Raw genomic sequence first — 18,348 nt, forward strand, 5'->3', positions numbered from 1 at the left:
AGCTGTATCACAACAATATGACTTCTTTCCGAGGAAGCAAAAATAAATATTTAGTAATTCCTTCTCTGTCAACACGAGCTAAACATAAACTACACACATGCCTCTGAAGATGGGTGACATACTTACACCAGAAATGTCCACATTGTTCCGGAACCAGGTTACGATGGGAGCTGGGGTAGCTCGGGTGCTACAGGGCAAAAATCCTGGCATCCCTTCATCTAGCTGGCAGTCAGATGGTTTGACCACCCACTCTGGGATTGCTATGTATGGAAAGAAAGATTCACAAGAGGAAATTTGACAAACTCAACATTCCAATTCCATTATACTTCAAGGAAAGAGTCAGGACTTTAGTTCAGTTACAGAGTAAGGCACTATTGGCAACAAGATGTTAAGTGAAATCGCACTCCCTAGATGATTGAGAATTACTATTATGAGGTGTGGCACAGAGGGGCTCTAAACATGATGATTTCCCTTTTCTGAGAGTTGCTGGAAAGAAGTGAGGAAAAGCAGTGCTTGTGTATTTTTAAGCTCCAATACTGACATACATGAACTGAGGTCAAAGCACACAAAGGAACTAGAGTAGATTCTATGGAGGGAAGTAGACAACTGGGGTTTCAGTTTGAGATCCCTCACTAATACTGATGAAAGGCCTTGACCCAAAATGTCAGCCATCCTTTTTCCCTCCAGCACCTGCAGTCTCTTGCACCTCCATAAACTGGGACTGGCCAGGTGAGCTGTACTGGCCCACTCAGAACAGTATGCTTTCATTCACTCTCCAGACTATACGAAATCATGAACTACACTCAGAACAAATGAGGGAAGGGCAGCAAGGGATGAAAAGAAAGTTCAAGGAGAAAGGCTTAAAGAATTGGATGTGTAGGGCAGGTGAGTGGGGAGGAAAACACGCAAAATGACTATGGTCAATATTTTGAGTGCCAGACTCCACTGCACCAGTGAACTCATGATACCTGCGATTCATTGAACTCACCACTGAACATTCAGCTCATAACTTTTTTTGTTCCTTAGTTGCAAGATGACAGCGCAGATGTGGCAAGATTTCTGGGACTTGATTGAAAAGGGTTTGGTCAGGCCCTAATGTCAACTGTTCAACCCCATCCATAGATACTGCCTGACCTGCGGAATTTCTCCAGCACTTTGTATGTGTCGCTCTGGATTTCCAGCAACTGCAGAATCTCTCGTACTTATTCTTAAAAGGATGCCTGCTTCTAATGTGGATTAAGCACCTGTTGTGATAATGACATTTAATATATTGATGATGAGATAGACAGTGAAATAGCATTTTTGCAGAGCTAACACTGGAACTGCACAACTCAGACACATTTGCACATGTATGTCTTTTACCTGAGGATGCCAGACAATGTGCACATAAACTCAGTGGCCACTTTATTAGGTACTCTGGTATACCTGCTTGATAATGCAAATGTCTGATCAGCCAATCATGTGGCAGCAACTCAATACATAAAAGTATACAGACATGGTCATGTAGTTTAGTTGCTGTTCAAATCAAACAGAATGGGGAAGAATTTGATCTAAGTGACTTTGACTGTAGAATGATCGTTGGTGCCAGAATGGGTGGTTTGAGTATCTCAGAACTGTTAAGCTCCTAGGATTTGCATGCACAACAGTCTCTAAAGTTTACAGAGAATGGTGTGAAAAACAAAAAGGAACATGTGTGGCAACTCTGTGGGCAAAAATGCCTCGTTAATTATAGAGGTCAGAGCAGAATGGCCTGTGTCAAGCCAGGAAAGCAACAGTAACTCAAATGACCACACATTACAATAGTGGTGTGTGGAAGAATATCTCTGATGCAGTTTTGGTCCCCTAATCTGAGGAAAGACATCTTTGCCATAGAGGGAGTACGAAGAAGGTTCACCAGATTGATTCCTGGGATGGCAGGACTTTCATATGAAGAAAGACTGGATGAATTGGGCTTGTACTCGTTGGAATTTAGAAGATTGAGGGGGGATCTGATTGAAACGTATAAGATCCTAAAGGGATTGGACAGGCTAGATGCAGGAAGATTGTTCCCGATGTTGGGGAAGTCCAGAACGAGGGGTCACAGTTTGAGGATAGAGGGGAAGCCTTTTAGGACCGAGATTAGGAAAAACTTCTTCACACAGAGAGTGGTGAATCTGTGGAATTCTCTGCCACAGGAAACTGTTGAGGCCAGTTCATTGGCTATATTTAAGAGGGAGTTAGATATGGCCCTTGTGGCTACGGGGGTCAGGGGGTATGGAGGGAAGGGTGGGGCGGGATTCTGAGTTGGATGATCAGCCATGATCATAATAAATGGCGGTGCAGGCTCGAAGGGCCGAATGGCCTACTCCTGCACCTATTTTCTACGTTTCTATGTTTCTATGTTTCTATAACATGTTGATGGGCTATATGGGAAAAATTTTTGAGTGTTCCCAGACCCAACAAATAACCTACCAAATCATACCAAATAACACATAAAACCTAAAATAAGACTAACATATAGTAAAAGCAGGAATGATATGATAAATACACAGCCTATATAAAGTAGAAATAATGTATGTACAGTGTAGTCGGGAAGATTAAGCCAAAACCAATTTGTGGGGGAAAAAAATCGGCACGTATGTGCATGCGCACGTCATGCATGTGCACATAGGTGCCTGCGCAAGGCTTCATGGTCATGGCGGTCTTCCTCGGGGTAAACACAAATGTTCCATATTTGACTGCTACTTTTGTCCCTTATTTGGAAGTGAGAAAGTTGGCAACCCTAACTGTAAAAGACATGTTGAGGTGAGTTTAACCCTACTTGAATAACCGCCCCCCCCACCCCGCTGGTCCGCAAGAATATTGTCAATATTAAACCGGTCCGCGGTGCAAAAAAGGTTGGGGACCCCTGCATTATGGAATATGTCACTAGTCACATTGATACTTTACCAGACAATTTAACATATCATCTACAATCATTTTCAGAACAAAATGATAGCATACTTTCAATTCAGTGTGATTAATGCCTTATGCCAATAACTATTTGTAACAAGATGACTCCAGCTTTTATTTGCCCATTGGCAATAAAGAGAATATGAAATGATTGAGGGGACTTTGCAAGCAGTAATCAATAGGCCAGATTCATCTTTCTTTGCCAAGTCTGTTGTGAGTTGTCCAACCATGGCCCTGCATGCATAACAAGGTACCAAGTATTTTAAAATTTAAGTGAGCACTCTGATAAAATGGTCTTTGTTGAAACTCTGCCATTATATCTGGGCCCAATTCTGCCCTTGTCCAAATTTCAGTTTTCACTCATGCATTTCATTCAGGAGGCAGAGGAGAGTAATTATAGAAATAAGTTTAATTTTCCCCTTTGGTCTCAGAAATTTGTTACTGTTGCAAATGTCAGGTTTGATGCAGATGAAGGCATTAACATTAACAGAGCTAAATCGCTGGCTTAATACTATTGGAAGATACAGAACCTAAGGTGCATAATACAGCTTCCTTCAACACTGCTCTGAAAATGATCAGTTATTTTATCCATTAATAATCAAACCTTCTTATTCTGATTAAAATAGCTGCTATCCATTTCTGTATGAGGGTACAATGCTAAGGTACATTTGAGCAGACAAAGCACAAGCTCTTTAACTCAAAAAAAAATTCAGCCTTTATTTATTGTTGGGGGGTGGGGGGCATTAATCCCAGAGAACTGTGCAAGGGACAGCCTATTCTGCAACATGTAATCACACATACGATTGGTGAATTCTCAGATACTGGATAGGTAAATGCCCAAAGGAACTGGTGAAAGATTTGAATCTGTTGTATCTAATGTATCTGTTGCCACCTAATTCATGATAAAGAACTCGAGTGAAAATATTTCCTTCTTCCATCCTTCTGTCCAACCATTCTTTCCCCACCAAGCAACAATTCCCACCCTCTTGAAACAAATTTGGCTATTGATCCCAATGCTATTTATGGAATCTCAATGTGTGTATACTGGCTGCCTTTACCTGCATTCTAATGTTAACTGAACCTTAACAGTAATTCATTGCTGTGAAATATTTACTCAGGATATAACTAAAACAAAACTAAGTATCCCTTACTTGCTACAGTGACATTCAGCTCACTGTTCTTCTCTCCAGCTTTGTTTCTTGCACGACAGGTGTAAATTCCTGAATCTTGCTCTGTTGTCTGATTGAAAACCAGCTTATTCCCAGTCTGATAGACACGACCTTCAGCTGGAACTTGCACACTGCCCTTATACCACGACACCACAGGCAGAGGTAGTCCTCTTGGAGGTGAACATTCAATGTCTTTTGTGGTATTTGCAATCAAAATTTTTGGAATGAATGGCAGCATATCATGGATTTCTAAGATGCAAACACAAAATAAAGTGGTTACAATGCAGCTCATTTTTTAAAAAACTTATTTACAAACCTACATTTTCCTGCATCATTTTGGTACATTAATGCTCATAACAACTGTTTGACCAAGCAGTTCTGAGAAAAGCTTTCAGTTATTCAGGAATGGCACAGACACAGAGGCACAGCTATTTGAGCCACTGCTTCACATCTTCAGATAGCCATGTTCATTTCTGACCTAACAGTATCATCTGCGTGAGGTCTGCACATTTCCTGGTGACAACAATGTTTCCTTAGGGTGAGTGCTTCAGTTTCCTTTTACATCTACATGACACGGGAGCTTTTTGGTTTGTTGGCCACTAAATTGTCTACTGTGAGTAGACAGAAATAGGATCGATTTGAGACTGTAGGCAAGAATAAACTAGGATGAGTGCAAGATTAGGGAGTGGTTGATGGCCAATGTGAATTCAGTGAGCCAAAGGACCCATTTCTGTGCTGTACAGATCAATGACTATAAATTGTTCATACTTCAAAGGGCATCATTCTGGCCCTGGTGTTAAAAATTATAATCTGCTCTCAAAAGAAACACAAATATTTTAAGCATTTAATTTTTAAAATTTATAATGACAAAAATGCCGTACTTTTTAAATTTACCACATCAAAAGTAGAATTACTCCAATTTAATATTCTCCAATGGCAAACAAATGGGGCCTGGCATATTTTTAAATCTTCACTAGCCTCAAGTAAAGCCCAGATGACTGAAGAGAAGCAAATGTGCTACTTGAATTCAAGGGCAGCAGGGATGTGATAGATTATCACAGGCCAGTGAGCCTCACACCAATGGTGGGACAATTATTAAATGACAGGATTAATCTGCACTGAGAAAGTCTTGGATTAATTAAAGAGTCAGCATGGCTTTGCTAGGAGAAGATGTTGCCTGACCAATTTAACTAAATCTTTTCCAAAGAGATAACGAAGTGTATCAATGAGAGAAGTGCAATTGATGTAGGCTTCATGGACTTCAAGATTTATGACAGAATGTGACAGTCTCAGACCAAAATACTAACTCTGTTTCTCTTTCCACAGACACCGTCTGACTAGCTGTTCTCCCAGCACTTAGCTGTTGTTATGGAGACTGGTTTAACAGGTTGGAACCAAAGCGAAATGTGAAAATTAAATTCTTAAATTGCTGGTTATGGAAGGCAGAATGATGGAAGCCCATGACTAGGAATCAGGGCTGTGATCCTTAATGTTCATTACATACAGTAATTTTTATTGAGTATTGGAGATATAATTAAGTTTATAGATGACACAAAAATTGGTGTGGTCTGTTCATAATGAGGAGTATAGGATACAAGATGACATTGATGAGCTGGTAAAAATGGGCAGAATGGTGGCAGATTGTATTAAATACTGCTGAGACTGACATAATTAACTTTGAGCAGATTGAAAAAGCGAGGAATACACAATCAACGAAAGGCTCCAGAGAAAATTAAGAAACCAGAAGTACCATCGGGTATAAACCCACAGCATTAGTTGGGGCCTTGCATACAAGAGTAGGAAAGTTGTGGTACAACTCTGTAAGCCACAGCTGGAATAGAAACAGCGTATGGGAGATGAGCACAGCAACAGTTGAGATGGTAGAAGCAAGCAAGCATAGGAAAAGCTTTCACCAACCTGCTCAAGTCTGCTTAGCTGAACCCTTGGCGATGCATCCTTGGATGGAGAGAAGGCCTATAGAATTGCCCCTTTCTTACCCACCAGAAGATGCCTGAAACCCTGCATCAGCTGGCAAATCCATCCCGAGAGTCCACTAAATACTCGCATGTAAAGCATGACCATAAATCAGGTGCTCATAATTCAGGGAGGCATGTATCACAAAGATGTAACTATACTGGAAAGGGGGCAGGAGAGATTCACCAGAACTTTGCCACGAGTGGAGTATTTCAATTATGTAACAAGATTGGATAGGCTAGTTTTCTTTTTCTTAGTGTTGGAGGTCAAAGAGAACTTGACAGAGATGTACCTAATTATAAAGGGCAAAGACTGCAGGAACCCTGGTCACACATCCCAGGCAACTAAAGCCAAAGGGCATAGATTATGGTGAGGGGAGGAGGCTTAAAGGGGATTTGAGGGAAAACTTTTAGTGGCTGGATTCTGAAACACAATGTCCCAGGAGGTGCTGGAGGCAGAAAGTCTCAATATTTAAGAAGTACCTACACAAGTGCTCGAGATAACATGAGAGAGACATGCTGTTCAGAAACATCATCTTGGTATTTCTAAGAACAGATGTACATGTTGTTTCAGGACTTTATCACCTGTAAGCATGATGGAAGGATTAAAGTAAGGGTCATTCATGAGCTCAGAAATACTTCAGCTGCTAGCCTGATAAAGATTAGAGGTAGTAATAAGGCCATGAAAGATAACTTTCTTCACTGGAAAAATAACTTCAAGTCATTTCATCTTCAGAAAAGCTGTTGGTTGTACAATGTATGCTTACCTGTGGTGCAAAATTGGTTACTACTTCATTCCGCAATAACCCTTCTCCCTTGCAGAGATTAATTTATTGTATCACTGTCTTAAACTGACTTCATGACAAACGAGATTGCAGTACTGGAATTATTCATTATTCATACCTGCCATGCGTAGAGCAGCTTCCATCACAGTGGGTTTCCCTCTTGGGCCCCGACCAATACACTTGTACACACCAAAACTGCGAGGTTTCACATTGGTAAGCAGCAGAGATCCATTAGCAAATACCAGAGTCCTGAGGAAAGTAAATTTTAAGTTGTTACAAAGTAAACATTGGTTTGTATTTCTTTTCATTGCAGTTTCCAGCTCAGAATGTCCTTACCTACCCACTCAATACATCAGTAGTTCCCAAAGTTCCTCTGCATCCACACTGCCATTTAGCCTTCTATCATCAGCCAATTTATATACATTATCCATTGAACCAGATCACTGATAAAAATTACAAACAGTTGTGGTCAAAGTACCAATTCCTGCTTGTCACAGCCTCCCAATTCAAAAATGGAGAGTTTATTGCCATTGTCTTTTATTCAACTCATCACACTAATTCCAATTTAACAACCTTGGCTGGCACCTTATCAACAGCCTTTTCAAAATCCAAATACAGTACCTCCACTACATCACCCTTAGCTCTTCTGCTTATTATAACCTCAAAAAGATAACACGTTTATCATACATCATATTCCTTTCAGGAATCCTTATTTATACTCATCCCCTCTATTTTGTAGGTACACTGTTATCACTCCCTGAATAATAGACAAAGCATTTTTCAAGCTGCTAGCAGGCTGACTGAGCTACAGTTTCATGGCTTCACTTTACTTCCACTCTTGAATTGTGGAGTTATATTTACTACCTTCCAATTTAGAATCCTGGGAATTTTGGAAAATGACAACTAGTCCATCTGTCATCTCCAAAGCTATCCCCTTTAAAGCCTCGGAATGCAGGTCATTTGGTCCTGGAGATGCATTAGGTTTCTGCTCCCCAACTTTATACTATAATTTAAACAAAGATCTGGCAATTTGTCTCAACTCATTATTCATAGCCATTCCTCACTATTTTAAGTAATTTTCATTGTCCTTTTTTTGAAAATTATAAGTAAAGATTGAATAGGTTAGGACTATTTCTTGGAATGTAGAATATTGGGGAAATTTTATAGAGGTGTACAAAGTTATGAGGTGTATAGATAGGGTAAAGGCAAGCAGGCTTTTTCCACCTGACGTTTGGTGGGACCACCAAAGGTCATGGGTTAAAGGTGAAAAATGAAAAGTTTAAGGGGAACATGAAGGGAAACTCTTCCCTCAGAGAGTCATAAGAGTGTGGAATGAGCTGCCAGCAGAAGTGATGCATGTGAGCTCGATTACAATGATCAAGAGAAGTTTGGAGAGGTACTTGGATGATAGGGGTATGGTGGTGCACATCAATGGGAGTATGCAGTTTAAATGAGTGGCGCTGATTAGATGGGATGAAGGAAATAGTTTAATTTTATTCCCCAAAATAATTTCTCCTAATTTTGTATACAAGGGACTTATATTACATGTCCACAGAAGTCATCACAGCCTGCTTTAGAATCACTGCTAAATTACCCGTAGCATTTTCTGTTAAATTCTAAAATTGCCCCAAACAACAACATTATGGTTTGTCTCAATGCTGCTCACCTGACCGGAAACATCTAGAGGTCAAGTATCATCCATTTTATCTGCCAAGGAGGTTTTCCACTGTCATTCTGACATTCCACCACTGACCATTATCAGGCAAGCACTGGTGAGGCTGAGCACTGATCGGCAGGCAGCAGCCACGGAACAGCACACCCTGATGCCGACCCTATCATCGTGAGGGATTTCAACCAAGCCAGCTGAAAGTCGTCTCTGAGCAAAGAACACCAGCCTGTGAAGGCAGAGGAGCCAACACACCTGACCACCGTTACATCACCATTAAGAACAATGACGTGTCATTCCAAGCATACCCTTTGGGAAGTCTGATCACCCAACTGTACCTGGTTTCCACCGCTGATGTTGCTGTCTTTAGTCTCTGACTGTACACTGGGATTACAAGGTTATGGTCGGGGGAGGTGGAGGAGTGCTTTGAGTCAGTGGTGCTTTACATAATCTTTGAATTCCTCATAGGGAGACCAGATTCAGCAGAAGTTAGAAATAACATTTCCTCCTTGCTGACAGTCAACACTAGTGTACTTCAAGGATGTATGTTTAGCCCACTGCTCTACTCTCTCTATACCCATGACGGTGTGGCTAGGCACAGCTCAAATGACATCTATAAATTGTCACAGCTGTTGTCACAGCTCATGTAGGGAGAATTCCACATGGTGACAAGGAGGCATACAGGAGTGAGATAGATCAGCTGGTTGAGTGATTTCACAACAACAACCTTGCAGTCTACAACAGTAAGACCGAGGAATTGACTGTAGAATTCACAGAAGGGAGAGTTAAAAATCAGTTTTAATATCACTAGCATATGTCGTAAAATCTGTTGTTTGCAGCAACAGTGCATTGCAATACATAATAACAAAAAACCTATAAATTACAATAAATAAATTTTTATATATATATATATATATATATGTATATATATATAAAAATAATGTGTGTGTGTAATATATAATATACAAAATTATATATGGAAAAAAATGAGGTGGTGTTCATGGGTTCATTGTCCATTCAGAGAGGAAGAAGCTGTTCTTGAAATGTTGAGTGTGTGTTGTCAGGCTCCTATAACTTCTCATGGTTACCATCAAGGAGAAGAGGGTATTGACCTGGGTAATGGAGGTCCTGAATGCTGAATGCTGCTTTTGAGGCATCACCTTTTGAAGATGCCCTGGATGCTGCGGAAGCTAGTGCCAATAAGTTTACTGCTTTTTCCAATCATATTGATTCCACACAGACAACGTGCAAGACTTTGCCCCCATACCACTCACAACAGAAACACTTTTTTGTTGAAGGAGCACGCACCAGTCCTCATTGAGGGATCAGCAGTGGAAAGAGTGAGCAGTTACAAGTTTCTGGGTGTCAACATCTCTGAAGATCTGGCCTAGGCCCAACATACTGATGCAATTACAAAGACAGCAATGATAGGATTTGAGGAGACTAGGTATGTCACCAAAGACTAGCAAATTTCTATGTGTACTGTGGAGAGCATTTTAATTGGCTGTATCATTGTCTGGTGTGTAACAGCCATTGCACAGGATCGGAAAAATTTCACAAAGTATGCCAGATATTAATCCTGACTCTGATAAAACCTTTCCTAGCTCTTCCTCTTTGATCTAAAACAATGTTTAACTTCTTTTGTTAGCCACTGGTGAACCATTCTTACAGGTGGATTTTGTTCCCAAGAAGTACAGATTGAGTCATAGTCATACAGCATGGAAACGGATCCGATGGCCAAATCACCCATGCTGACCAAGATGTCTACTAACTAATACTCACATTTGATCCATATTCCTCTAATCCTTTCTTGTCCACATATTTTGTAGACACAAGTGTGCAGATAGTGGAATCTAGAGCAATGCACAATATGCTGGAGGAACAAGCAAGTCAGGAAACAGTTATGAAGGGAAATAGAGTGTCAACATTTTGGGTAAGACAATCTTTATACAGTGGCGAAAAAATGGTCACAATAGTCAAGTACTGCCTCACAAATATTTTGTACAACTGAAACACAAAATCATTATTTCCCTATTCAGTAATGAAGGCCAGCATGCCAAAAGCTTTCTTTTCTGTCTACTTGCGACACCAATTTTAGCAAACCATGTACTTCTACTCCAAGGTTCTTCAGGTTCACGACACTCCCCAAGGCCCTTCCATTCACTGTGGAAGTATTACCCTAATTTATCTTTCCAAAATGCAACCTCTTGCATGAACCAAACTAAATTCTGTTTGGTCATTCCTCAGCCCACTTATCAATGTGACACAGTGAACTACCCCAATAATTCTTGACAATCATGTCCACTGTCTACAATACCAGCTATTTTAGTGTAATCTGCAAATTTACCAACTAAAACTTGTACTTTCTCATCCAAATCATTGATATAAACAATGGGCCCAGCACTGATCCTTGAGGCACATTGTTAGTCACGGGCCTCTAGTCCAGAAAATCACATTCCTACCATCAAGCCAATTCTGTTTCCAATTGGCTGGCTCTTCCTGGATCGCATGCAATCTAGCCTTCCAGACCACCAACCCTAGCTGAAGACCATACAGACTATGTTTACCATCTTGCACTCATCAATCCTTTTGGCTACTTCTTCAGAGGACTCAATTAAATTCAGAGGAATGATTTCTCACACACAAAGACATACAATCTTGACTCATCTCATCTTTCTAAATGCATGTCCATCTTAACCACTCAATAACTTACCCATGTTAGGCATATCATTCCAAAGTTTTTTTTTGCAGCCTTTCACAAATAAAGACAACATTAGCTACCCTTCAGTCTTCTTGCATCTCATTTGTCATTAATGATTATGCATACATCTCGGCCAGGACTTCTGGAATTTTTCCTCTAGCTTCCATGGTATTCTTGGTTAGACCTGATCAGAAGCTTTATCAATCTTCATAAGTTTCAAGCCCTCCTCTTTTGTAAATTGTACTATCCTAAAGGCATCACCATTGACTTCCCCAAATTCCCAAATCGTCATGTCTTTCTTCAGGGTAAAAATATTATTGAGGACCTTTTCCATCTCCTGCAGCTTCAACATAGATGTCTACTTTGAACTTAGGGGCCCGATTCGCTCCTGAATTACTTTGTCCTTTAACATCTTTAGAAAATATTGGAAGTACATAACCATATACAGTCCAAAGGACTTCCATTAATTCCACCTCCAGCCCTCTGGTTTCACATGTTAAGAACATAGGGAAGAAAAATAGGACTAGGCCAGTTTGTGACTAAAGCCTCCCAAATCACTACCCCAGGCCTGGATTCACTATATCCCTCCACTTCCTTGATCTTTCGAAAATGAATCTGCTTTCTCTTAAAATACTCACAAAGAAATGGCCTCCACAACCTTCTGGGGTTCCCAAATTTCACCACCCTAGTACTTCTAGTGCTACTGATTCTTCCCTGAAGCTGAATTGGAACCTTGTCTTTCTGCTATCAACATTTTCTGTCTCTTTGGCACAGTTCTGTGCCACTATAATCTTCAAATAAAAAATTAGCAACTAGACTACATTAGATTTAGCAAGTCAATTACCACTAATATATTTAGCAATGATTTCTTAGAATTTTTTGGCATTCTCTCACCATTTTGGTGCTCGCATCCATTAAGTAGTTGGGTTTTTGATCACAAAATTTAAACACTGAGCATACCTACATTGTATGTGTGCAATTATCCAAATATGCACAGAGCAAGTGGAGACAGTTTTTATTATTAGGATAGTGATTTCTCGAGCAAAGGCAGCATTTACTGTGCCCTCTAACTGCACCCACTCAGATACAGGGACATGCTCAACTAGCTCAGACAGTAAAGAGTGAACCATATGACACTAACATGGTTGCACAAAACCCAGACTTTGTAAGGACAGGCAGTCAGGCAGACCATAGGAGCAGAATTAGGTCATTTAGCTTACTGAGTCTGCTCCACCATTCCATCATGACTGATTTATTGTCCCACTCAATTCTATTCTTCTACACCGCACCCTCCGCCCGACAACCTTGGCACCCTTGCTGTCAACCTCCACTTTAAATATACTCAATGAATTGTCCTTCATAGCACTAAATGACAATGAACGTCACAGATTCACTACACTCTGGTTAAGGAAATTCACCCCCATCTCTGTTTTAAAAGGTCCTTCTACTTGTCTGGTCCTAGTTGTCGTGGCTATCCCTCGAGGTCGAGGATGATGGTCTTCATTCTGAAGAAGTGGCCCACAGAGCGAAGATGCCTGTGCGTGTATTTTTTAATGTGTACTTGACGTTGCACTCCAAGAAGCACACAATACTTCACAGATCAACCAACTAATTCCAATGGCATGGAAACCACGATGATTGGAGCTGATGGATTTGTTGCAGCCCTCATCTGCCTTCACAGCCGTTGAGTTCGAAGTAACTTCATCCGCCTGTTCCACCGTTGAGGTCTTGGTTGGATTGTTCTTTGTCAGGGACCTCACCCTTGACCTTACCGCCATGGGTGACCCTACCAGGAGCATAGCTACAAACGGCATTACTCTCGGGATCACAGGGCCACACAAGCTTCTCCACCATGACAAGGAAACAATCCACAGAGAAGTCTGGTCCTAGACTCCTCCACTAAAGGAAACATCCTCTTCACATCAAAGGCCTTTCCATATTTACTAGCTTTCAATGAGACCCCTCTCATTCTTCTAAACCCCAGGGAGAATCCCAAGCTCATTTGCACCTCTGATTTCTGAATTTTCTTCCCGTTCAGAAGAGTCTATGATTTTATTCCTTTTTCCAAAGTGCACAACCATACACTTCCTGACACTACATTCCATTTGCCACTTCTTTGCCCCTTCTTTGCCCATTCTCCTAATCTGTCTTCTGCAGACTCCCTGCTTCCTTAACACTACCTGTATTTTTTAAAAAAAATCATCCACAAAGTCACCAATTCCATCATCCAAATCATTGACATATAACATAAAAAGTAGCCCCAACAATGACCCCTGCAAAACACCCTTAGTCACCGATAGCCAACCAGAAAAAGCCCCTTTATTCCTCACTTTGCCCCCTGCTGGTCAACCAACCTTCTGTCCATGATAATATCCTTGTAAGAGCCCTGTAATATCATGGGCTCTTACCTTGTTTGGTAGTCTCATGTATAGCACCGTGTCAAAAGCCTTCTGAAAATCCACCAACTCTCCTTTGTCCATCCTGCCTGTTATTTCCTCAAAAAATTCCAACAGATCTGTTGGGCAAGATTTTCCCTCAAGGAAACCATGCTGACTTTGGCCTATTTTATCACGTGCCTCCAAGTACCCCAAAACCACATCTTTAATCCAACATCTTCCCAACAGGTTAACTAACAATTTCCTTTCTTCTGCCTCTTTCTCTTCTTAAAGAGTGGAGTGACATTTGCAATTTTTCAGTCCTCAGGAACCATTGCAGAATCTAGTGATTCTTGAACGATCATAACTAAAGCCTCCTTAATGTCTGTAGCTTTCTCTTTCAGGACCCTGGGATGTAGTCCATCTGGCCCGAGTAACTTCTTCTCCAATTTCCGGCGTAATGCTAGAGAAGACTGGTGCAAAACAAGGCGCACTGAGTTCATTCACCGTTTCTTTGTCCCACATAACTACCTCTCCAGCAACATTCTTTATATATCTGAAAACAAACTTTTGGTATCATGTTATTGGCTAGCTTACCTTCATATTTCATCTATTCTCTCCTTATTGCTTTTTGTTTGTCTTCTATTGGTTTTAAGGACATCCTAATGCTCTGGCTTCCCACTATATTTTTGTGATATTGTTTGCCCCCTCATTTGCTTCTATATTGTCTTTGACTTCCCTTTTCAGCCATGATTGCCTCGTCCTCCGTTTAGAATACTATCCTTCCTATCAGCTTGAACCAGTCTGGCCATTCTCCTCTGAAATCTCATTAACAAAGCATATTCTGCCACAGAACTGCCACCTTCTGTATGTTTTTTTTTGTTTCTCACACCATTCTGTAAACTCTAGAGACTGTTGTGCGTGAAAATCCGCTCCCTGGCCTTTAGCATTATCATGGAAAAGGACAGAATCAGAGAGGACAGGAAAATCTTTAATTGGGGAAGGGCAAATTATGAGGTTATAAGGCTAGAACTTGCGGAAGTGAATTGGGACAATGATTTTGCAGGGAAATATACTATGAACATGTGGTCGATGTTTAGGGATCTCTTGCAGGATGTTAGGGATAAATTTGTCCAGGTGAGGAAGATAAAGAATGGTAGAGTGAAGGAACCATGGGTGACAAGTGAGGCGGAAAATCTAGTCAGGTGGAAGAAGGCAGCATACATGAGGTTTAGGAAGCAGGGATCAGATGGGTCTATTGAGGAATATAGGGTAGCAAGAAAGGAGCTTAAGAAGGGGCTGAGGAGAGCAAGAAGGGGGCATGAGAAGGCCTTGGCAAGTAGGATAAAGGAAAACCCCAAGGCATTCTTCAATTATGTAAAGAACAAAAGGATGACAGGAGTGAAGGTAGGACCAATTAGAGATAAAGGTAAGAAGATGTGTCTGGAGACTCTGGAAGTGAGCGAGGTCCTCAGTGAATACTTCTCTTCGGTATCCACCAATGAGAGGGAACTTGATGACGGTGAGGACAATATGAGTGAGGTTGATGTTCTGGAGCATGTTGATATTAAGGGAGAGGAGGTGTTGGAGTTGTTAAAATACATTAGGACGGATAAGTCCCCGGATCCTGACGGAATATTCCCCAGGCTGCTCCACGAGACGAGGGAAGAGATTGCTGAGCCTCTGGCTAGGATCTTTATGTCCTCATTGTCCACGGGAATGGTACCGGAGGATTGGAGGGAGGCGAATGTTGTCCCCTTGTTCAAAAAAGGCAGTAGAGATAGTCCGGGTAATTATAGAACAGTGAGCCTTACGTCTGTGGTGGGAAAGCTGTTGGAAAAGATTCTTAGAGATAGGATCTCTGGGCATTTAGAGAATCATGGTTTGATCAGGGACAGTCAGCATGGCTTTGAGAAGGGCAGATTGTGTCTACCAAGCCTGATAGAGTTCTTTGAGGAGGTAACCAGGCATATAGATGAGGGTAGAGCAGTGGATGTGATCCACATGATCTAAGCCATTTGATAAGGTTCCACATGGTCGGCTTATTCAGAAAGTCAGAAGGCATGGGATCCAGGGTAGTTTAGCCAGGTGGATTCAGAATTGGCTTGCTTGCAGAAAGCAGAGGGTCATGGTGGAGGGAGCACATTCGGATTGGAGGGTTATGACTAGTGGTGTCCCACAAGGATCAGTTCTGGGACCTCTATTTTTCATGATTTTTATTAACGACCTGGATGTGGGGGTAGAAGGGTGGGTTGGCAAGTTTGCAGACGACACAAAGGTTGGTGGTGTTGTGGATAGTGCAGAGGATTGTCAAAGATTGCAGAGAGACATTGATAGGATGCAGAAGTGGGCTGAGAAGTGGCAGATGGAGTTCAACCCGGAGAAGTGTGAGCACACTTTGGAAGGACAAACTCCAAGGCAGAGTACAAAGTAAATGGCAGGATACTTGGTAGTGTGGAGGAGCAGAGGGATCTGGGGGTACATATCCACAGATCCCTGAAAGTTGCCTCACAGTTAGATAGGGTAGTTAAGAAAGCTTATGGAGTGTTACCTTTCATAAGTCAAGGGATAGAGTTTAAGAATTGCGAGGTAATGATGCAGCTCTATAAAACTCTGGTTAGGCCACACCTGAAGTACTGTGTCCAGTTCTGGTCGCCTCACTATAGGAAGGATGTGGAAGCATTGGAAAGGGTACAGAGGAGATTTACCAGGATGCTGCCTGGTTTAGAGAGTATGCATTATGATCCGAGATTAAGGGAGCTAGGGCTTTACTCTTTGGAGAGGAGGAGGATGAGAGGAGACATGATAGAGGTGTACAAGATAAGAAGAGGAATAGATAAGAGTGGATAGCCAGCGCCTCTTCCCCAGGGCACCACTGCTCAATACAAGAGGACATGGCTTTAAGGTAAGGGGTGGGAAGTTCAAGGGGGATATTAGAGGAAGGTTTTTTACTCAGAGAGTGGTTGGTGCGTGGAATGCACTGCCTGAGTCAGTGGTGGAGGCAGATACACGAGTGAAATTTAAGAGACTACTAGACAGGTATATGGAGGAATTTAAGGTGGGGGTTATATGGGAGGTAGGGTTTAAGGGTTGGTGCAACATTGTGGGCCGAAGGGCCTGTACTGTCCTGTACTATTCCATGTTCTAAAATCCCAGGAGATCAGCAGTTTCTAATATACTCAAACCACCCTGTTTGGCACCAACGACCATTCTACCAAAGTCACAGACCACATTTCTTCCCCACTCTGATGTTTGGTCAGAACAACAGCTGAACTTCTTAATCACATCTGCATGCTTTTATGCATTGAGTTGCTGCCACATGATTGGCTGATCAGATATTTGCACTAATGAGCAGTTGGACAGATATACCTAATAAAGTGGCTACTGAGTATATGTGAAAATAGTAAACCAATTATCAATTAAATACTGGTTGCTCCAGTAACAACTTACATTATAAATACAATCATACAGTGATTCAAGATGTGCAGAATTTCAAAGATGCTGATTACAACACAAAAATCGAGTAATATAGAAGACTAATGTTTTCTAGCTGCATACCTTATCTACCTTGGTGGCTTAAAGTTAACACAGGATATCAATGCCAAGAGCACAATGCTGGATGCACTCAAAGAACAAGTATACAGTCCACTCATAACAAACCTGAAGGTGGTCCTCTCAGTTCAATTACTAGCCAAAGATTGTACAAACTCTCTGGTACTAGTAGGAGAAAAACACATCCAAAGGAAAACCCAAACAATTAGAGGGCTGGTGCCCACAATAATATTTATAATATTAAGAGTTCCAGTCAGTGGCAGTATATACTACAAAGTTAAAATATTACTCTTAACCAGTCACTGAGGACAGAATCTGGAATTTTGTGATGTGGTAGAAACAAAAGACCAGTTTAGAAAAGAAAGATATTTAGAAATTAAAACACAGAATACGTTGGAAACTCAAAGAAATTTTCTTTACCTGAGACAAAAGAATTATGAAGTAGGAGGTAAATCAGCTAGATTATTAGCATATAAATTACAAAAACAACAAGCAGACAATACAATTCATAAAATAAAGAATCCAAAGACAAAGCTTGTGGAGAGTACAATAGGGAAAATTCAAGAGAGTTTTGAAACGTATTATCGAGAGCTGTACTCCCAACCCCGGGCCCCCAATGAGCCCTATATAGACAGTGTATTGAATTTTTTAGATCTACCTAAACTTACACATTTACAAAATGAAAGTTTATTAGAACCAGTAACTGTCAAAGAACTGAATGTGGCCACCTCTAGGTTAAAGGCTGGAAAGTCCCCGGGTTCTGATGGGTTTACCTCAGAGTGGTACAAGTCCCTGAAGACACAGTTAGCCCCATTACTACTTAACACCTTTAATTGGATCTTGCAGAGAGGAGAAACTCCACCTTCCTGGAGAGAAGCGATTATTTCAGTTATTCCTAAAGAGGGTAAAGATAAACTAGAATGTGGCAATTATCGGCCAATTAGTGTTCTTAATTTAGATTACAAACTATTTACATCTATATTAGCGCGCAGATTAGAAAAGCTTTTACCTGGCCTAATCCATTTAGACCAGACTGGATTTATTCAACAAAGACAAACACGGGACAACATAAGGAGAACTCTGCACATATTAGAACAGGTTAATAAGAACGAGACAGAGACAATGGTAGTAGGATTGGATGCTGAGAAAGCTTTTGATTCGGTTAGTTGGGCATTCCTATACAGAGTGTTAGGAAG

General features: G+C 41.1%; 1 protein-coding gene across 1 annotated transcript in view; it reads right to left on the reverse strand.

Annotated features, from left to right (window-relative positions):
• The window catches only part of LOC134342431 (inactive tyrosine-protein kinase 7-like), a 226,225-nt gene that overhangs the window by 49,967 nt on the left and 157,910 nt on the right, over positions 1-18,348 (reverse strand). Inside the window, exons 6-8 of the mRNA XM_063040552.1 lie at positions 6,977-7,107; positions 4,083-4,349; positions 127-260 (exon numbers count right to left, since the gene is read on the reverse strand). Coding sequence (XP_062896622.1) covers positions 127-260; positions 4,083-4,349; positions 6,977-7,107 — 532 coding nt within the window. The remainder of the gene's footprint in view (positions 1-126; positions 261-4,082; positions 4,350-6,976; positions 7,108-18,348) is intronic.

The sequence above is a fragment of the Mobula hypostoma genome, chromosome 2 (assembly GCF_963921235.1).
Source record: "Mobula hypostoma chromosome 2, sMobHyp1.1, whole genome shotgun sequence".
In the NCBI taxonomy this organism is placed as follows: Eukaryota; Metazoa; Chordata; class Chondrichthyes; order Myliobatiformes; family Myliobatidae; genus Mobula; species Mobula hypostoma.